Source organism: Symphalangus syndactylus, chromosome 24 (genome assembly GCF_028878055.3).
Source record: "Symphalangus syndactylus isolate Jambi chromosome 24, NHGRI_mSymSyn1-v2.1_pri, whole genome shotgun sequence".
NCBI classification, from domain to species: Eukaryota; Metazoa; Chordata; class Mammalia; order Primates; family Hylobatidae; genus Symphalangus; species Symphalangus syndactylus.
In genome coordinates, this window is record NC_072446.2 from 56,248,805 (window position 1) to 56,271,548 (window position 22,744).

At 42.4% G+C, this 22,744-nt stretch overlaps 2 protein-coding genes across 2 annotated transcripts in view; one reads left to right on the plus strand and one right to left on the minus strand.

The window, feature by feature from the left end:
- RIN2 (Ras and Rab interactor 2) overlaps positions 1-22,744 on the minus strand; it is a 206,063-nt gene that overhangs the window by 161,618 nt on the left and 21,701 nt on the right. The gene's annotated exons all lie outside the window — the stretch shown is intronic.
- LOC129474399 (large ribosomal subunit protein uL11-like) lies at positions 12,034-12,655 on the plus strand. Its single transcript, XM_055265699.2, has one exon. The coding sequence runs from the start codon at positions 12,128-12,130 to the stop codon at positions 12,623-12,625; it is 498 nt and encodes a 165-aa protein (XP_055121674.2). The 5' UTR covers positions 12,034-12,127; the 3' UTR covers positions 12,626-12,655.

Consider the following 22,744-nt stretch of genomic DNA (forward strand, 5'->3'; position numbering starts at 1 on the left):
ACTAAATATTTCCTTACCATTTGCCTTCAGGTACTGATTTATTTACCTTAGAGTATAGCTTTCTAAATGCTGATCTTTTAATTGCCTCATGTAAATGATGTGAAATTCAGTTTATTCCTTTTATAACTCAGTAGACATTTATTTATGTCCTTTTTTATCTGATCTCGTTTAAAATAATATAATGATAGTTATTGAAGACTTTAAAATATTCTGCCCTCAAAAAATTTTAATGAAGTTGAAGGCAAAAACATTTACACATGAGCACTTCAAACAATAAAGATTTATATACATTCCACACACATGCCTATAGATACATTCACCACCACCACCACACACACACACATATATGTATATAAACAAAACAAAGTAATGTGCTATAATGTACACAATTACTAGTGCAGACATGAAGAAAACGATAGATGCAATGTGGGAGTTAGTCTAGGAAATCCCTCCCTTCCTTCCTTCCTTCCTTCCTTCCTTCCTTCCTTCCTTCCTCCCTCCCTCCCTCCTTCCCTTCCTTCCTTCCTTCCTTCCTCCCTCCCTCCCTCCCTCCTTCCCTTCCTTCCTTTCTTCCTTCCTCCCTCTATCCCTCTTTCTTTCTATTCTTTCTTTCTTTCTTTCTTTCTTTCTTTTCTTTCTTTCTCTTTCTTTCTTCCTTTCCTTTCTTTTCTTTCTTTCTTTCTTTCTTTCTTTCTTTCTTTCTTTCTTTCTTTCTTTCTTTTTCTTTCTCTTTTTCTCTTTCTTTCTCTTTCTTTGTTTCTTTTTCTCTTTCTTTCTCTCTTTCTTTCTCTTTCTCTCTCTCTTTATCTTTCTTTCTCTCTCTCTCTCTCTCATTCCTTCCTTTCTTTCTCTCTCTCTCTCTCTTTCTTTTCTTCACAGGGTCCTGTTCTGTTGCCCAGGCTGGAGCGCAGCGGCTCGCTCTTGGCTCATTGCAGTCTTGACCTCCTGGATACCTCCTGCCTCAGTCTCTCAAAGTGCTGGGATTGCAGGTGTGAGCCACTGTGCCTGGCCTAGAGTCAAGTTTTAAAGAGAATGATGAACACTATTTATTATACAACTTAAAAGACAGAAGATTGGGAAGTCAGGTCTACATGTTACCACAAAATATAAGAATAATACAAAAATAAAAGAAAAAATTAAAAAGGCAGAAGATCATTCTATTTTCCTAGTTTGCCTATCTATGAAATCTGAAGACTAAATACAGCCAACAGGCCCAGCCATCAGGTGCCTCCCTTCACACCAGTATTCTTGATTCGCTCCTCCACTTTTAAGGGGGTGGGAGGGCAGGAGGAGGAGCCTGTCAGGGAACCAGAGCGTCGCGCTGGGTGGGAGGTTGCAGCTGTGGGGCTGAATGCTGCTGCTTACTAGCTGTGTGATTTGGGTTAGGCCATTTGTCCTTCCTGTGCTTAGCAGGGTACCTGGCACCAAGCAAGTGCCCCATAAACATGGGCTATCCCTTCTCCCTGCTATTTTCACCCATAGGCAGCCTCCACTTTGGCGAAAATGGGTCCCAGTTGCATCTTCCCACTTAAGCAAAAAGCTGAATGAGGGGATGTGAATCTGCTCATAGGTAATCTCCTGCTCAAGCCAGTGGTTTCTTTCATGTTCTTTGTAGGTGGAATATTTGGGGAGAGAGCTGCCTATGCGCTGATCCATTAACTAGGCTCTGACAGTCTGTACTAAGGAGATTAGCAGGAGTCAGTAAATGATCCATAACCATTACACACACTAGGGGAAAACCTTGCACCCAGCGCAAGGTCCCTCCACATTTCATGTGATGCTTAGTTGTAGGTTACCAGGCCACTGGGGGTCTCACTCACAGGGGATCCTAGTGCAGGCGATGTGGTGGAAGAAAGCTCTCAGGAGAAGGGGACCGGGACAAGCAGGAGCGGGCAGGGGAATGGGACCTCAGCAGGACGCCAACCTCAGCCTGAGCCTGCAGGGAGCTCTGGGGTTTGAGCTGGGGTTTGTCCTGCACTGAGGTGAGGGGACTGCACTTTTGCACCCCTGTGCTAGTCAGCCACGGGCTGTGGGCTGCCTTGCATCTCATAAGGGAGAGTCTTCTGGGGAGGGAAGCCAGTTAGCAGCCATCACTCCCAACACGGTGGGGCACCAGCCCAGGCTTGAGGATCTGGTGGGGCCCCAAGAGCACTGTTACACTCACTACTCATATGGAGATACCTTCTGTGTAAGACCATAAAACCAAGTAATTGAGAGCAAGATATTCTTGGCATTCTTGCTATTTTAAGAGCTCAACACGTTGTAAACAGTAACTCAGAAAAGCTGAACACCAAGGGACATTTGTACTTAACTGGCTTTTAAAAAATGTAGGTTTTATGTGGACATGGGAAGGGGAACAACACATACCGGGGCCTGTTGGGGAGTGGGGGAGTGAGGGGAGGGAACATAAAGGATGAGTCAATACGTTCAGCAAACCACCATGGCACATGTATACCTATGTAACAAACCTGCATGTTCTGCACTTGCATCCTGGAACTTAAAGTTAAAATATATATATATTAAACCTATATATATATAGATATAGGTTTTATTATGATTTTGTTTTGGCAAGGCCAACATATCAGGAGATGACTACCATTGAAAAGATGGTTTGTTACTCACAAGAGGAGGGCTTGCCACACTGTCAGGGGCCACACAGGGAAGCACCAGGGTCTGTTAGAGAAAGAAGGTGAGGGGAAAACTGTGGGTGGGAGCTTTCGCTGTGCTTTCTGTGGGGGGGAACATGTAGGGCAGGGTAATCTGGCTAAGGACTGGGTGATTTGAATAATTTTGTGAGGCTCTGGACCATAGGGGCTGCTGTGGTTTGAATGTTTGTGCCTCCTTCAAAATTCATGTGAAAACTTAATCCTCAGTGCAACAGTGTTAAGCAAGGGAGAAGGTCATGAGGGACCTGCCCTTATGAATAGATTAGGGTCTTACCAAAGGGCTTGAGTTGGTGAGTTGGCCCTTTCTGTCCCTTCTGCTGCATAAGGACAGAGCATTCGTCCCCTCCAGATGATGCAGCAACACCTGGAAGCAGACAGCAGCCCTCACCAGACACTGAACCTGCTGGTGTCTTCTTCTTGGACTTCCTAGACTCCAGAACTGTAAGAATAAATGCCTATTGTTTCTAAGTTACCCAGTCTGGGGCACCGAGGGACTAAGGAAGGGGCTGTCCCTGGTTGTCTGGTACCTGGCCCCAGGGTGATCAGGACTGGTGGGTTATGGCCCAGAGGGTGGGAGCCCATGAAAGAGGTGGCTGGGGTGTGGGCTATGGAGTGGTTGGTTTGCCTTTGAAAGGCATGCTTGAGGGTGAGTCTTTTTTACTATTTCCAAAAATTAGCCCTGGGAGGGACAGTGGGGAGCAAGAGGGAGGCAGTCTAGGGAGGTGGGGAGAGCCATCGGGCTGCCACACAGGTCTTGTCTCTGTAAAGGAGAGTGGGGAGGAAGGAAGGTTGGGGACAGCATGCTAGATCACCATGCTGGCTGGGAAAGGTTGGCGAGGCCATCTGGGAGTCACAGAGCCAGCGATGGCTGTCAGAGGCCGCCTGTGTCTCTTGAGAATGTGCTGCCTTAGTATCCCCACTGGGCTCAGCCACTGGCTTAGAAATTCAGTGATGGATTAGAGAGCAGAGCAGGTGGTGCCCTCGGCCAGTCACATCCCCTTTAGTTGCAAATCTGCAGATACATTCTCACCACCACACAGTGTAAGGATGAAATGCATCGAAATAGGTGAAGCCCTTGGAACATTGCCAGGTACATGGCGAACACTGTGTAAGGTCTGCTATTATTATTGTTATAATTATTATTATTCATTGCTAGAAACATTATCTGTATGGTAGAACCAATACATGCATTTGTTTTTGTTTGTGTTTTGCTTTGTAGCTATCTCCTACAGGAAGGAGAATCCATGTATTTTAAAAGTCTATGTCTAGGGTGATATGAACTATTACTATTTAACTTCCCATATGTATTTATTGTAGCTACTATAACAAACTTGCAGAATATAGCGCTTATATTTCTTTATCCTCAATGGAACACTTACTGTATATCCAAGCTCATTGTACCTGCTCAATAAATGTTTGCTGAATAAATGATGGGTTCAAACATATCAGGAAAATTACACTGATATAATCTCAAGTACTTGATGGGCTTAACTTTATCTTTGAAATAAGTTCATAAAACAATCTCAGTCTACTCTTCCTATTCAGTTATACCTATTTATTTTCCCAATACTTTAAAATAAAAAGTTTCAAACAGAGCAAAATTGAAATAATTTTTCAGTGAACACTCATATACACACCACCAAGATTCTACCACTGACATTTTACAATACTTGTTTTATCCATATTTTTCCATCTCTACCTCCCTCTACGCATCCCTCAATCCATCTTATTTTTGGTGCATTTAAAAGAAAAACTTGGATGTCTGTACTTCCCACTAAATACTTCTAACATACATATCACTAACTAGAATTCAATTTTTTTCAGGTTAAAAAATGTTAATGTAAAAATTTATGTTAAGTTTTTAGATGAACGAAACTACTTCCAAGCACCAAGCACCAGACTTCTCCTTGCTGAGAGCAGTTGGCAGCTGCACATTTCTAAGGTGAATTGGGTGCCCTGGGAGGATGGAGTATCTACCCAGAGTGTGGCATGCTGGGGCATCTGTATACTTCTAGAACAGGCTGATGGTCATGGGTTGGGGTCTCCCAGAAGCAGACTTGGAGACAGAGTTTAGGGTACAGGAGGCTTATTAAGGAATGCCCATGGGATCAGTGCCTGTGGAATGGGAAGAAAGCAGGAGTGGACACAGGGACATGGAGATGAGGTTCAGGATTCAGGATGAGACAACCTTATAGGGGTGTCCCGAGGTGGGCTGAGATGGCTATGCCATTGTACCCCCACCAGCATCAGTCGCTGGATGTGGATGTCCCTGGGCATGGCATGACCCTTGCCTAGGCAGCTCCCTTCAGCCAAGGTACCCCTGCAGGGGCTGGTGGCAGCTATAGACTCCCCGTGGTCAGCACTCCCAGCAGCCGGGCAACAAGTCCCTCCTTAAGGGGGATCTGGTGGCGCATCACAGTGTCCACCATGCTAGTGATACTGCATTCATTTTAGCGACACATCATGTGGCAGTTGTTCATGCTTTATTCCACAGCAACAGGAAATTCCAGCCCAACCTCACTGAGAGTCCTGGAGACTGAATGATTGGCCTTGAGTAGGTTGTGATAAACATTTGCTGGTACGTTATGCAGTGTGGGACATGACTTTGGAAAGGGCTGAGGCTTATGGCTGACGGTCATATTATTAAGGTATCCCTCATGTGGCAGGAGGATGCTACACCTGAGAGTGCAGGGGGTCTTCACCAAACTGCACAAGAATGAAGCATGAAAGAGAGGCCAAGAGAGGATTCCAAGGTCATGCCATGTAAGTAAACGATGATTTGAGGCCTGGCATAAAAGTTAATGAAAAGCTAGCTTGGATTTAGAGAATTTGGTAAAAAAAAATGTGAAGCTAGTTAGAGAAACCAGGAATCTCATGATCTCACACAGTCATCAGGATTGGCCTTGGCTAAAAAACAAATGGTTTCATAAAAATGATATTTTAAAATGCAAATTTCATCCTACTCTCCCTTCCTTTAGAAAATATGTCTTCCTGAGGTGGACTCCTGTCATTTGGGTATCTCCCAAATCTTTTGATCACAATCCCTATTTTGATAGTGTCTTTCAGGATAATTTCTGTCTTTCCAACATAGGATGCAAAAATAAGACAATAGAAACCTCATTTTCTGGCCTCCTTGCTGCTGGGATATGGCTATGTGATTTAGACTCTACCACGCAGATAGGCTCCCACAAGTCTTTGTTGGGAACTGAGTGATGCAGGGAATGAGACAGAGTCAGGGGCATCATTCTGTGGTCAGGGGCCATGGCAGAGCTGGAGTGGCTCTGAGCAGCAGCCCTGAGGGGATCTCCCAATTCAGCAGCTTCCTGACCCCTTCCACAGTGGCCAGCCTCTTGGTGGGCTGATTCTCGTGGGCCATTCTGGGAGTCACTTGGGAAGCTCAGCCTAAACCCCACTGCTTGATCCATCCTGTGACTCTGGGAGCTCTGTTCCTCAGTACCCCTCCCTGCCTAAACCAGCTAGAAGTGATTATCTCATATGCATCTAAAAACCTTGACCAATACATTTCCTATAGCCACAACAGTGGATTTTTGAACTTTTTTTTTTTTTTTTTTTTTTGAGACGGAGTCTCGCTCTGTCGCCCAGGCTGGAGTGCAGTGGCGCAATCTCGGCTCACTGCAAGCTCCGCCTCCCGGGTTCACGCCATTCTCCTGCCTCAGCCTCTCCAAGTAGCTGGGACTACAGGCGCCCGCCACCACGCCCAGCTAATTTTTTGTATTTTTAGTAGAGACGGGGTTTCACCGTGGTCTCGATCTCCTGACCTCGTGATCCGCCCGCCTCGGCCTCCCAAAGTGCTGGGATTACAAGCGTGAGCCACCGCGCCCGGCCCAACAGTGGATTTTTGAACTTTTTAAGCCGGCACACTTTCATCAAACACAGTAGCCTATAGAAGCGCAGTATACAACATAGATGATATACAAAATTGTTCTTCCCACCCTCCTCACTCTAGAGCTCTCTGGAGCTCCTGTGAACTCACCCCTGGGAGAAAGCATGGTTATTACAGAGGGTCCTTCATATATGGATTCAATCCATTTTTTTTCTTTTTTTGGCTTCAATCTCCTATCATGCTCCCAAAGTCCTACAAATTAATAAGTTAATTCCATTTGCAAGCACACCATACAACTTTGGATTTCCATAACTGCTCATCTTCTCTTGTGTCTTCCTGGGATGTCTGTCATGAGTAGATCTGCCAGGAAAATGCTCATGTACTCTTCAAGAACCCAATCAATCAGAACCTCCATGAACCTCTCACCCAAAGCATCCCATCGTATAGGTGGCAATTTCAGTAGCCTCTTAACATTCATGGGCCTATTATTTCCAGAGGTAGCTATTCTCTGCTGAGGGTCCCAGGTAATCTGCATGTTTGCTGAGGCACAAATTTGAATCATTAGTATATTAAAGGTGGTGAAATGACCTGGCTTTTCCTTTCCTTCCACCCACCCTATCAACCAGGGCTTCGCATGAGTCAAACCAAGCCTAGCAGGAAGCCAGTTAGCAAAGGGAGCCTGAGACGATGTAGCCGGTTGGACCATCCCAATGATCATACAGAGCAGAACCAGCAAAAATGGACCTAGGATGGTGGAGGAAATGATCAGCTCTGCAGAACTTCCTAGGAGTCAGCGAGATCACAGGGAATGGGACACTCGATTAGAATGCAACCAAGAGATGGCATATTTTGTCATGTTCCATTCATAAGAAACATATTTTTTCTTTTCTTTTGGAGAGAACTAGCTGTCTCTGTTAAGTCAAGGACAAATAAATCTATGCACCTACATAATGGTTTTCATATTAGAAGATAATGGAGATGAATGTAGAAAAGAATAAAAGTGCTACTGTGGTGACAGGATGCCACAGCCACCATCAACGCAGGAAGTGAGTGATTCATTCCTGCTGCAGAAATCAGGCAGAAAGACAGGTGGCAGACTCAGCTGTCCACACACATTCTCACAGTGTCTCTGTGATAAAAACTGTGTATGGCACACACTTGACCTAACTTGTGGGCAGATTCATCCCTCAGAGGATCAGAAAGCTGTGGGTGGAGCTGCTATTCTCAACTTACTTCTGATTCACTGGGAGGAACTATTGGGGAAGTGGAAGTGAGAGGCATTGTAAGAGGAAATTCTTATGTCATCCCTATGTTCACAAAAGCTAGGAATGGGAAACAGTTGTGCTGATAAATTTTGTGGTTTATAAACAGAGATTTCACAAAGTTTAAAGGTGAGTTGGAGTCTATAAAAAGTGCCCTCTTTTCCATCAAATAGAATGGGAAGTTCTTGAAAATGGGGTTCTGACGCCACGAATAAGTCAGTAGCTAAGAGGGAGAGGTATCACAAGCAGGTGTGTCTGCACCTTTGCAATGAACTCACAGCTGGGCAGCACACAAATATGGGTAAGGGCTCTAGAGGCTTAAGTGTATCCCAGTGTGCTGGATCTGTATGAATAATGCCTAGAAGCCTACAGCCCAGGAGAGGGGTATTTTACAAATAAAACAAAGCTAAATAAAACCATAAAATACCTTTTTAAAGGTACTTTTGTAACACAACGTTGTTGACTAGCAGCAAAAAAAAAAAAAAAAAAAAAAAGAAAAAAAAGAAAAGCAAACCTACTAAAGTCCTTGACTATGGGAGCAATTAATTTACACTAGCTGAACACCTAAAGGCTGTAAGACAGGAAGAGGAGACCAGCATTAAAAAGCGGGACTGGATCCTGAAGTCAATTCGGCGGTCGAAAGAGCATACCTGGATCTTCTATAGGCATTTTCTTTTCCAATGTGGAGGACTCACGTGACACACTATGGTTATAAATTAAATGCATATGAGATTATTTGTGATCACCTTCAAGCACTCAGGAGAATTGAAGAGGGCTGGACAAAGCTGGTAGATAATGTTGATCCTTGGCTTCAAAAACAGAGAAGGCAGTAGACTTCGCCAGCTAGGAAGCTGTGGGCTCAAGGGCCATTTGAGAGATGATTGCTCTTGAGATTCTTTGCAAGATGGTGTATCTTAGCCAAAACGTGGTCCTCCCCAGAGTCCAGTTTGGGTTTCCCAAGACAAGCTATGTCAGTTTAGCCATATTCCTTATGTACTTGGCAGGGCTATTAGACTAGAAAATTAGAAAAAGGCAGGGTATGGTGGCTCACGCCTGTAATCCCAGCACTTTGGGAGGCCAAGGTGGGCAGATCATCTGAGGTCAGGATTTGGAGACCAGCCTGGCCAACATGGCGAGACGCCCATCTTTACTAAAAATACAAAAATTAGCCAGGTATGGTAGCACATGCCTGTAATCCCAGCTACTCGGGAGTCTGAGGCAGGAGAATCGCTTGAACCCAGGAGGCGGAGGTTGCAGTAAGCTGAGATCGCACCACTGTACTCCAGCCTGGGCAACAAGAGCGAAACTCTGTCTCAAAAAAAAACAAAAAACCAAAAAAACCCAAAACCAAACGAATAGAAAAACCACCACCACCACCAACAACAATAACAAAAATAAAATTAGAAAAAAATTGTTGCATGGATCTGAATTTTAAATAGGGAGTTGACAAATAATGACACCTTTTTAGCAAGAAAAAAATTTGTGCATAAGAGGATGACAAGAAAATAGTTAAATGCCTGCACACAGGAGCCCCAGTTGATGGATTGCTACCAAACAGGAGTAGGCCCCAAGATTCCCTCCGTGCCTGTCCTGTGCAGGATGTTTGCTAAGAAGTTAAACCAGGATAAGGATTGAACAGAGGTTAAGCTAATAGATGACTTAAAGTAGAGAGAATGACAAATCTTATAAATCAGTGTTTCCTAAACCCCAGTCATTCATGTACTGCCTTCACAATGCTTGCTGCCAAGTGTCACAAAGGATTGTGAATTTTCCTTAAACGGACTCTCTTTTCAACTTAAATCTATAGCAGAAGAAGCTAATGGATATGATGTGCTAATTACATCCTTGCTACGGCTCCATGACTGTGAAAACAGGGAAGGGCCACCCCAGGGAATCACTAAGGGTGTGACTTTGAGCAGTTACTTAGTTACCCGTACCTTAGTTTCCCCATCTGTAAAATGGGTATTGAATGAAATAGTTCATGAAAAAGCACTTCTTAGCACAATGTGCGTAATATAATAAATGATTAATAAATGCTAGCTATTCTCATAATTATTTATTATTAGATTTTTTTTTAAATCCTGGTTTACAAAGGTCAAGATAAAATGTATTCATGCAAATAGTCACTCACCTCCTTTTACAGAGTACATTGTTTAGAAATTATAGCATACTAAATAAATGCATGCAAAGCACTTTGCAAGTTAAATTATTATTAAAAATATTAACCATAATAATGCATATATTAGCATGAGCAACAAAGACTGACTATAAATCATACTTTTATACTATGAACTAAATTCATAAGAATTGAACAATGAAATAAAATTATTACAAAATGCTAATCTGAGTTCCAGGTAAAAATCTTCAGGGCTGTACCTACAATGATTGTTGTAACATGCTTTGGAAAGATAGGACCAGACGAAATAATTAGGATACAAAATACAACTCAACTGGCTGAGACAACAGGCTCGCAAATGAGATGTAGCAGAAATAAATGCAAAATCCTGTGAGTGGGGTTACGGGAAACATCGCTTGAGGGTGCACTGAGGCAAGGTGCAGGCTACTAGAAACACACGTGAGAGCGTCTTTGGTTTGAAGCTCAGTGACAGAGTTGCCCGAATCCCTGATGAGCGTTTGGGCTTATCCAAGGCAGTATCCATATTGGTGGAAGTCCTATTCTGCGTGTCCTCAACCTTCTGTGAGAATGAAGTGCTCAGCTTAAGTGAGCACCCATGGTAGGATTTTGCAACACTGGATTGAGGCAAAGAAAGAACCCAGGAAGTGAGAGAACAGGAACCTGGCCACAAAAGGCCTAACTGAAGGGCCTAGAAAAGTTTAAATTAAGAGAGGACTGGGAAGGGGAGAGGAGTGGGGCAGGAGAACTGTCTTCTTAAAGGGAGGCTCCATCTGCCTGGCTCAAGCTAAGAAAGACCTGTCTAATGATCAGAGCTGCCCACATGTGGCATGGACTGCTCTGGAGGCAGAGGGCCTCAGACTGCTGGGTGACCCTAGAACATCAACCAGGTAGCGGGGCTGCCAAGAAAGGTTTAGTCCTAGATCAAATTTCCTAGAGGCAGAGCCTGAGGTAGAGATTCAGATACACAAGGCATATTGGGAGGGTCTTGTATGGAAGTGAGGAAGGCAGATAGGAAAGGAGAAAGAGCAGATCAAGCCAGTGGTCACAGGGAAAGTCTAGCCTGGTCTCATCCCCAGGGATCTTGAGAGCATGACTCACACCCCACAGTTATCTCACTGGCGGCGAGGCGGGCCATGCTGACTGTTATGCTTTGGTGCCAGTCAGTGTGTCTGAGTGTGTCCCCCTGGGTGAGGAGGTTCTCGTGGCCTCCAGCAGGCCTTGGAGAAGAGGGCCACTGAGAGCTGTCACATTCAACTCCCACCATGGTTGGAGGAGGAGATCTGGGTGTGCCAGCATCCCAAAAGTGATATAAGAGGGTGGCCTTCGAATGCTCCTCTCCACCCGGAAATGATCATCAGTGGGACCTAACCAAGTTTCTGTAACTAATGTCTTCAGTTCATTTTTCAAAAACTCTTCTAGACCATTTTCCTTCTCCTTGGCTCCTGTTGTGTCCCTGCCAGCCAGAACTCAGGAAAACCTCTCTTTTAGAGTTTCTAAGAAGTTCCTTCAATGGTTACACAGTCCATGTCATACAGGGAGGATCCAGGTCTCAGGGGGCCTTAAATTCATTCTATTCTGGAAGGCCCCTTTAGGAGAAAGAATATGAAATTACTAATACAAACTGCCCACAGGACTGGGAGGGATTTGGGCAAAATAAGGGCCTTGAAGGACACAAGTGTCACGCGATACCCCATAAATCTACATCTGCCTTCGTTAATTTTTGCCATATCCACAGAATACTGTACTATTATTTAAAAACAAATATACCTAACACCCTAAATAATAATAATGATGATGAAATCACAATTTGATGTACTGGGTACATGTATTTTAAATAATCTTAAAATAAACCCCTAAGCTCAAAAAAGATGTTCCATCTAAAATTATCTCACTCAAGGGCACAGGTGCGTCCCACTGATAAGGGGTGGTAGCAAACTGTGTGGGAAGCTTCCTTCTCTGACGTAGGTTTATTCTTACAGGAAGGAAAGGAAAAAGCCATTGGGAGGGAGCCTAGATGAAGCTCCTGAAGTGGGATCTCACTCAGGTCCAGCATGCAAATAACTTCCATACAATTAACTCGCACATGCGCATACCAGTCACTGGGTGGGCATAGAAGCAGGCAGAGCAACTCTCTCGGCTTTCGGCTCGGAGGAGGCCAAGGTGCAACTTTCTTCGGTCGTCCCGAATCTGGGTTCATCCGACACCAGCCGCCTCCACCATGCCGCCGAAGTTCAACCCCAACGAGATCAAAGTCGTATACCTGAGGTGCACCGGGGGTGAAGTCGGTGCCACTTCTGCCCTGGCCCCCAAGATCAGCCCCCTGGGTCTGTCTCCAAAAAAGGTTGGTGATGACATTGCCAAGGCAATGGGTGACTGGAAGGGCCTGAGGATTACAGTGAAACTGACCATTCAGAACAGACAGGCCCAGATTGAGGTGGTGACTTCTGCCTCTGCCCTGATCATCAAAGCCCTCAAGGAACCACCAAGAGACAGAAAGAAACAGAAAAACATTAAACACAGTGGGAATATCACTTTTGATGAGATTGTCAACATTGCTCGACAGATGCGGCACCAATCCTTAGCCAGAGAACTCTCTGGAACCATTAAAGAGATCCTGGGGACTGCCCAGTCTGTGGGCTGTAATGTTGATGGCCGCCACCCTCATGACATCATAGATGACATCAACAGTGGTGCCGTGGAATGCCCAGCTAGTTAAGCACAAAGGAAAATATTTCAATAAAGGATCATTTGACAAAAAAAAAAAAAAAAAAAAAAGAAGCAGGCAGAGCAGATGTTACCACCATTCACTCACTTGTGCTCAGAGAATGCCAAACAGCCACGAAAGAGTAAGATGAGAACTTCATTCAGTCCTCAGATTCCAGGCCATGAACACTTTCACTACCTTCTGCTTCTTCAGCACATTCACTTCTAGTTAGCTTTGACATTAAGGTGAGAAACTTTAGCAAGCAGCAATGTCTCCTTGCTATGGCTCTATGACTATTAAACCAGGGAAGGGCCATCACAGGGAATCATTAAGGGCGTTACTTTGAGCAGTTACTTAGTTACTCCATGCTTTAGTTTCCTCATCTGTAAAATGGGCATTGAATAAAAATAGTCCATGAAAAAGCACTTCTTAGCACAATGTGTGTAATATGACAAACGATTAATAAGTGCTAGCTATTCTAATGATTATTTATTATTAGAAATTACTAGAAATATATATTTTTAAAGTCCTGGTTTACTAAGTTGCTAGGCCAAAAAAAATGTATTCATGCAAATAGTCACCTCTTTTTGCAGAGCACATTGTTCAGAAATTATAGCATACTAAATAAATGCATCCAAAGCACTTTGCAAGTTAAATTATTGTGAAAAATATTAACCATAAAAATGCGTATATTAGCATAAGCAACAAAAAGTGACCATAAATAATTAAAACTTCACTATGTTCATCCAAATAGATGTATTTGGTGCTTTAACATCTGAATTTGTAATTGTGTGTGGGGGTGTGTGTGAGTATTTTGCTATCATTAGTGTAAATCAGTAAGAGATTATCCTGCCTAGAAGAATAGGTGTCATTAGCAGAGGTCTTACCAGTGCTGTAAGTAATTCTAATATCGGATGGAATGAAGACATTTGGAGGGGATCAGGGAAAGATGAGCAAGAGAGCATTTAAGATGAAATCCGGATATCTGTTTAGAATCTATTCGTGGCTTTTGGAGCTCCTTACTTCCTGAGTCTCTTCATACAGATAATGGGCTCTTCCATCTATTCTGTCGATTCAGCCTCTGAAAATTCTTGCCGTTCTTTGGATTCATCTACACTAACTTCATTTACAAGCTCTGAGAAAACGCAGGAAGCCCAATCAAAAGAAAGAGTGCTGCCACTCTCATTGTTCAGATGTAGGCAGTTCTCACCCCACTGGCTCAGTCTTGAAGAGCTGGTCAACCTGTCCCAGACCAGTCCTGCACCATTTCTAGTCTGCAGGTCTCCCAGGAAGCTCAGACCTGTGGCCACCTAGAAACAAATACATTTGAGTCCATCTTAAAGGCTGGAACACAGATCAGAATGGACTTCATGGGTCTGAAGATTCTGGAGACAAAAATATCTTCCAAAAAGTGGGAGGAGAATGAGCCACGTTTAACCCTGGTTTCACCTTTTCAGTTCTACCTTCTGCAGCCTAAGCACTGAAGATGGGTAAAACTTGGCCCACAATTCACTCAGCCATTCTTCTACTTAACAAACATGACTGAACATCTATAATGTCCCAAGCAGTCAATGTGAGATAACAGACGTGAAAATGCAGCCCTTTGCACCCAGACACTACCAACAAGATCACTGCTAAAACAGATCTGTGACCAGTGCAATAGGAACAGAAAACGGAAAGTGTAAGTTCTTCTGAGGGAGGCCAGAAGAGTGTTGCAGAAAAAGCAGCCTCTGAGTTGAGCCTGAAAGGGCGAGTAGGCAGAGGAAGGGATTCCAGGCAGAGAGAGAGAGAGAGCAGCATGAGGAATGGTCCCCAGAAGTGAGAAAGGAGCAAGTGCTTTGGAGAGCAACAAATCCAATACTGTCCACTACTGCTGGAGGCTCAAGTGTCCTGTGGAAGGGGGAGTGGGGCTGGACAGGGAAGATCAGATCATCTTTAGGCCATAGAGACAAATTGAGGTTTGATCCTATGGGGAATGATGGGGCCCCACTGAATACTCCTGAGTAGGAGAGTGACATTGTGGATGGCCAAGCAGGTAGGGGAATGATTGTACACATGTGAGAGGAGTGGAAAAGGGTGGGGCACATATGGGCGATCTATTTACGGGATACAGGACTTGAGTTTCCCTTAGGAAACTTGAGTGGATGATGGTATAATTCACCAAAATAAAACGTCTAGAAAGATAGAAGCAATGGTGGGAGAAAAAAGAAAATAGTTGAACTTTGGACCAGCTAAATTGAGGAGCCTGTAGGTCTCCTAAGTGGAAATGACCAAAGGATAGCCGGATAGATGAGTATGGAGCTGAGACACACAGTCAGGGGTGGAGAAATAGAGTTAAAGCAGGCAGGATCACCAGTGGATGAAACTCTTGGTAGAAAGCCAGACAGCTCATTTAGATCAGCAGTATCAGTCTCACCTGCAGCAATGTTCTGCAGCCAATTCACACCAGCTCACACCGGCTCGCAAGAGCCAATTACTAAATATGCAGCAATTTTGCAGGCTGGTTGTGAAACCCTTGGTAGCTTGGTGGGAGTATTTATACCACATGGAAATCAGCGAATGCTATAAATTAGGTCTGCTTGCTCCACAGCCCATCCCAGAGCTGGCTACCAGCATATGGTGCAGAAGGAATTATAAATGCAAATTATCAGGCTCCAGCCCAGACCTATTGCATCAGAAACCCTGAGGGAGTTTTCACCAGCTCCCCAGGGGACTCAGATGGGAAAGTTAGAGAACCCCAGCTAACCACAGGATGTACATGGTCCGCACTGGCCCAGGAAGACTGGCCTGGCCTGGAATCTGGTGGAAATGCACCTGAGGCTGGGCTGGCTCAGGGAGACCCCTGGCTTGCTCTTGGGGGACTCTAGACCACAGGACCCAGAAACTGACTGTTGACAATTGGCCAACATCTCTCCAAATCTGTGATAGAAGTAACATGCCCAGACCCCTTGCCCACACTTCTCATATTTCCTAAAGCAAATTATTATTTTTTGTCTGTGTTTTGAGGGGGTTTAAGGAGAAAAGTGACAATTTAAGAGTCTGTAGTGCATTACTTTACTTTTTGGTGATAAGTTACAATGTTAAAATCTCACTCACTGAGAAAGGCTATGATGGAGGCCCTTAAAACTGGCATCTGTTCATTTGCCATTTAAAACGAGCTTATTTAGAATCACGCTTTGTTTTCTGGTTTCACCTTTCAAATAAATAATCATAACATTGGCCACTTGGTCTTACTAGTCTTTATGACTGTCACAAAACAAGGTTAAAATCAATGGGATTAGCAGCAAAAACCAATGTTGATGTGAAAATGGCAACAAATTGCCTGGAATATTAGAGACACATTTGGAGTTGTCTGAGCCTTTTAAATTTAATGAGAACCATATGATGCCATTGTTTTATTTTAATACTTTATATGATTACAGTAATTTGATACTCATCAGACCAGAAATCTTGAGTTTTTATTTGCATTTGCATTTATGTGACTTTGAGAAAGTTATTAAATCTCTTTGATTACCTATACAAATTGAAAGTTTGGATTAGATGTCATTTCTGATCACTTATCACTCACGGCTATATGCTTTTGCTTTTTAAATAAAAGTATATTTTAAGCTGGGTGTGGTGGCTCATGCCTGTAATCCCAGCATTTTGGGAGGCAGAGGCAGGAGGATCATTTGAGCTCAGGGGTTTCAGACCAGTCCAGGCAACATAGTGAGATCTCATCTCTACAAAAATAAAAGAATTAGCTAGGCATGGTGGCATGCACCTGTGGTCCCAGCTACCCAGGAGGGTGAGGTGGGAGGATGGCATGAGCTTGGGAGGTCGAGGTTACAGTGAGCGGTGATTGTGCCACTGCACTCCGGCCTCAGCGAGACCTTGTCTCATACATATATGATTTCAATCATTAAATATTTTGTAAATATTAAAACAACACAAAAGCATATGAATAAAAGAGAAAGTCCCCTCTTGTTATGAACGGAATGTTTGTGCATACCTGTGTTAAAGCCCTAATCTCCACTGTGAAGTTATTTGGGGGTGGAAACTTTGGGAGGTAATTAAGTTTAGATGAGGTCATGAGGGTGGGGTGCTTGTGATGGGATTAGTGCCCTCAAAGAAGAGACACCAGAGAGCTTGCTGGTTCTTCTCTCTGCTGTGTGAGAAGGTGACTATCTGCAAGCCAGGAAGCAGGCCCTCATCAGAACCTGACCATGCTGGCACCTGGACCTCGGACTTCTCAGCCTTCAGAACTACAAGACATACATTTCTGTTGTTTAAACCGCCCAGCCTATGGTATTTTGTTATGGCAGACTTCTAATCCTTTCCCACCTAGAAATAAATTTCATCAACCATTAAAGATCTGTCCTTCCAGACCCTGTATGTATGCCCATGTGCACACGCACACACACGTTTTTACATGAAGGGATCATATTGCACATACTGTCCTGAGATGTGCATTTTACATTTGGTAATATAACATGGACATCTTTTCCTATATATCCACCTCATCCCTTTCACACCTGTGAAATGCATACAATAATACATTTAACCAACTGATGAATGTTTTGGTTACTTTTAATTTTTGCTGTTTTTGATATTTTAAATAATGTTGCAACTTTTTTTCAAATATCTTTTAATCCATGCCCAGTTACTTTCTTTTTCTTTTTTTTTTCTTTCTTTTTTTTTTTTTTTTTTTTGAGATGGAGTCTTGCTCTGTCACCCAGGCTGGAGTGCTATGGAGCCATCTCGGCTTACTGCAACCTCTGCCTTCTGGGTTCAAGCGATTCTCCTGCCTCAGCCTCCTGAGTACCTGGGATTACAGGCATGTGTCACCATGCCCAACTAATTTTTGTATTTTTAGTAGAGAGAGGGTTTCACCGTGTTGGTCAGACTGGTATCAAACTCCTGACCTCGTGATCCGCCCGCCTTGGCTTCCCAAAGTGCTGGGCATGCCCAGCTATTTTCTTAAATTAAGTTCTATAAAGTGAATTACTAGGGCAAGGCATGTGCTGTTTTTAAGAACTTGTGATGCAAGGATGCCCATGACTTCATACTCTTGCCAACCATGAGCATTAATAATTGTTTACATTTTTGCTCATCTGAAAAGTACAATGTAATACAGTCGTGCCTTGCACAATGACATTTCAGTTAATGACGGACTATATATACAATGGTGGTCCCATAAGATTACAATGGAGCTGCACTATACAGGTGTACTATTTAAAAAAAAACTTTTATACCATATTTTTACTGTACATTTTCTATGTTAGATACATGTAGTACTTATTTTTATGTTACAGTTGCCTAATGGTATTCAGTACGGTAACATGCTGTACAGGTTCGTAGCTTAGAAGCAAGAGACTATACCATATAGCCTACCTGTGTAGTGGGCTCTGCCATTTTTGTGTAAGTGCACTCTACAATATTTGCACAATGGCAAAATTGCCATATGATGCATTTCTCAGAATGTACCCCCATCATTAAGGGATGCATGACTATATTTCACTGTTATTTTAATTCACATTTTTTGATATTGAATGATGAATGATGATTAGTATATTTAATGTTTTTTGGAGAGGCGATATTCAATAGTGATGGAGTGCTCAGGCTCTGGAGCTGAACTGAGAGCTTTTGAATCTTGGCTTTGCCCCATTGTCAGTGGTGAACCCTAGACAAGTTATTGAACCTCAGTGGGCATCAGTGTCTTTCTTTTTGATTCATTGATTTTATTTAAAAAAATTCTTATGACTTTTTCAGTTTTCAGTTTCATCAAAATTATACAAAAAGTCAAACAGATCCATAAAGATTATTCACATAAAAAGCATTTCTCCCCACTTCCCTCTCCTTAGAGTCAACCACTTTCAATCTTTTTAGCTAATTGTATTGGTGCTATAATCTAAATGTTTGTGCCCCCTGCCCCCGAATTTATACGTTGAAACCGAATCCCCAATGCAATAGTATTAAGAGGTAGGGCCTTTAGGAGGAGATTAGGTCTTGAGTGAAGCTCTCATGAATGGGATTATTGCCCTTATAAAAGAGGCCTGAGTGAGCTTGTTTGCCCTGTCTGCCAATGAAGACGCAGCTAGAAGGCTTCATCTTTGAAGCAAAGGGTGAGTCTTCCCCAGGGACTGAGTCAGCTAGCACCTTGAACTCAGGATTTCCGGGCTCCGGAACTGTGAGCAATACATTTCTATTGTTTATAAATTACTCAGTTTAAGGTATTTTGTTAGAGCAGCTGGAATGGACCAACCCAGTTGGTATTTACGTCCAAGTAATAACACATGTATTGCAACTTCTAGAATTTTCAGTTTTAGACTGTTGATTCCCCATTATGGAAGGCACGGATTGAACTCTCCTTTACCACCTCCACCTCCATCCTAGCTCTAGCAAATGTGCACACTTCTTGTCTCCACTTTCTCTATATGTCTATGTCTCCATTTTCTCCACATGATTATATTGCAATCATGCCAATATTTTATTCATCACTGAAATACACAGTATATTATGATAAATGTTCCTCTCTTGAACAACTTAATATTGTCTTATTTTTAGTTTTTATCTACTTTTCTCTTAATCATCCTGAAATTTACAAATTTTCTAAATCTTCTTTCAGCTGTTCAGATGCTTCAGGAATTTTATCAATGTCCTCTTGTCTCAACAGAATATGGCTGGCAATCCTCTTTTATGCAGAGGTTAAGGAATTATACTCCCTATATGTTCAGGAAATATTCGATCGGGCTTTTTGTTTCTGTGACCCAGTTCTGATTGCAAGGCAACCACACGCAACTTCTACCCAGGTGCACTGTTTTCTGTTTGCATTTCCACCTCAAGCTCTCCTTGCTAACAGACTCATAAAAACCCTGAGGCCTAGCAAGGCAAAAATTGTTTCCCAAGGCTACCCAAGGATCAGACCAGAATTTGATCTTCTGACACCTTGTTTGGCCTATTTAACTGGTTAACTATTTGTCCCTGCTCTTAAACTGCTCCAATTCCTTAAACTTGTAGAGGCTTTACTCTGAACAGGAAAATTAGAATTCTCATTATCGCAGACGTAGCTGTCAAAGCCCCTTCAGGTTAGGTGATATCAAATGGAGGTAGGGTCTCATCTCCACCCTTAGAATAGTTGATCACAAACTGTTAATCAGCAATGCTAACTGCAAGTAGAAACTTATGGAGAATACTTGATTACGGTTAAGGCATGACTTTAGGAATTCTTTGTAAGTCTAGCTTATAAAGAAAAATCCCTTGGCTTGAAATTTTCTAAAATTAGACTCAAGGAAGTTAGATAAGAGTATGTTTGAGATAAATGAATCTGTTCCAAGTTTTTCAAAGGTGCACCAATATAGTAAGGTTCAAGCTATCCACAAATATTATTTATATGCCACTGGCAAGGGGCTGTGATCAATGTCTGTTTCTTGAAGGCAGAAGTGTGACCCAAAATCTTCTGAAACAAAGAAGACGTTTATCTTTTTCAACATCAAATTTGCCCGTATGTTATCAAGATGAATCCATGGATTGCTACAAACCATATGAACCCCTAAAGGGAAGCTTTCTTACTTCCCCAAAGGAAGATGCTACAGCAACTTTCATCATTGCCCAAAGACAGTTGTTTGAGCCGATGCTGACCACGGCATGCAAGGTACCTTGCTCGGCAGTGACTAATCAGTTTCCCACAGGACTCTGTGGTGTAGTGGGCTCCAGAGGAAGTCAACGGCAATGAATCACAGTGCTCAGGAATGAAAAATACAGCTGTGATTCACATTAACTCAAAGAAAAGGTTGAGGGGAAACAAACCTAAAAATTAAAACCACACACACGCACGCATCAGCACATACCACACCGAGCATGTCAGGGAAGCTTCTGCTTTTGAAAAGTCCAAAGAAGAAAAAGAAAAGCAACTTTCCAAAACAAGTTGCAAGACTGAACTCGTATAACGCACAATGCAGTTCCATAAAAAGAAATAAATTACTTTCAGTGAACTTGGTTTTTGTTATAAGAAAAAGGGAGCCAATGTATTGTTTTTGACCTAATTTCAAAGATTCCTATGTATACCTTCTTTAACTTTTATTGACTACTATCAAACTTTTAAATTTTAGCTTTTGCTTAAATTATTTTACCTTTGTAAGCAGAATTCTTGCCCCATTATAGGCCTTCTCTTAACTAGCATAAATTGCTTTCTCAATAATGAATTATCTAGGAACACAAAATAAGAAAGTGCAAGTTGGATTTATTGTTGTTAGACTCAACAGGCAATTTAAAAAATAAATAAACAAAACTCAAACCTCAAAGTTATTAGGACTGATCACTTTGAAACCTGCTGGAAATAATGCAAAAAGCCATAGAGCTCAGAGCCAGTTAATAATCCACACAGGTACAAATTTGAGTTTCTTTGTTGGTGCTTAAACAGATAAATATTACATGACCAAGCTTATAAAACATAAAATTAAGTTAATATTTGGATAGGATTTGGTTTATTCTAACACCAGAAATGGCCAAGTGGATTTTAAAATCAGTGTGGAACAGGGCCAGGCATGATGGCTCACACCTGTAATCCTGAGACTTTTTGGGAGGCTGAGGTGGGAGGATCACTTGAGGCCAGGAGTTCAAGGCCAGAATGGGCAACAAATCAAGACCATGTCTCTACCAAAAAAAAATTAGCTGGGTATGATGGCATGCACCTGTAATCCCAGCTACTTGTGAGCCTAAGGTGGGAGAATGCTTGAGTTCCAGGAGTTCTAGTGCGGTATGATTGTGCCACTGCACTCCAGCCTGGGTGAAAGGGCAAAACCCTGTCTCCAAAATATAAAATGCAAAATTACTATAGACCAGAGACTGAATGACTTTAATTACGTGAGAGGCGGAGGCTTTAGGTGGACATCTGGGGTGAGATGTTGTGTGACCACACCAGTTGTTGTGAGTGATTGTTTTTGTAATCAGTGATGATATTAGACAATAAACATGTCATCTCATTTTGGAAGGCAAAGTCAATCAGTGACAAGGCAGAGTCAGACTTGTGGAAGTACTGGGGAGGGGGTGGGAGGAGGGGAAGGGGCAAGTGTGCACGGCGACCTCCTGTCCACCTACCAAACATGGGTCCAAACACCCCAGGGAGCTGAGCCCCAGGCAAGCGGCTTGATTGGACCTTACTTAACATGATTTATTTTTGTCTGATTTTTCCAAGCCTGATAGTCTCCCTGGGCCAAGCTAACCAAATGACTGAAATCTTCACTTTATATTTTATTGTGTGACCTCGTAAACACACATTTGCCCTTCATTTGCCAGTAAGAACGTAAGAAAACAAAGCAACATTAGACACAGCATTTTGGGCTCCAATGCTTTGTTCTCTGTTTCTTGCATGTGATGCCACTATTTTTCTATTCTGACCTATTTAGCACATTTTGCTGTTTACCAAGACTGGAAGAGATTATTCATCATTTCAAATTACCCATCTGGAAGGCGTTTTATAAACATGTCTAGTTTTCTATAATTTATTTATATTTCCAGGTATCAAGATTCCTAAAATATGTTGAAACCACACCCCAGATAATAAAGACTATGTATTATTTTCCAGTTGAATTTTTTTCAGTATTTTTGGTAATAAAGTTATGATACAACAGGTGACACAATTAATCATGTGGGACATTCAAACCCAGTGCTTTTTATATATTTAAAATAATTTTTTATTTTTTAAAAAATACATGTTTGTTACAGAACATTGAGAAAATATAAATTTTAAAAGCTACATGTCTATTTATTAATCCTTTGGAGTAAATCCTTCCAGAATTTTTATGCACCTATCTGTCGCTACTTTTTTATTGTGTTTTACTTCATTTCGTAATTCCTATTATAACCTGACATGTATTACGTATTTATTTGCCCAATTGGTATAATCTATTTCTCCCACTCGAATGGAAGCCTCTTAGGGGAAAGTACTCTGCCACTTTTGTTCACTACTAAGCCCCAATAGCCTCACGTAGTATCTGGTACGTATTCGGTGTCCATAAAAGAAAGGATGAATGAATAGTTGGTGCTCACTGAATATTTGAAGAATTTAAAGAAGCCACGAAGTACAAGCCAACTGACCCAAAGTCATGATATGGCAAATGGATGGGAACTTCTCTCTTTTCCACCACATAT

Bases quoted from the DNA above. Each gene is read 5' to 3' on its own strand.
- LOC129474399 (XM_055265699.2), top strand. From the start codon at position 12,128: ATGCCGCCGAAGTTCAACCCCAACGAGATCAAAGTCGTATACCTGAGG.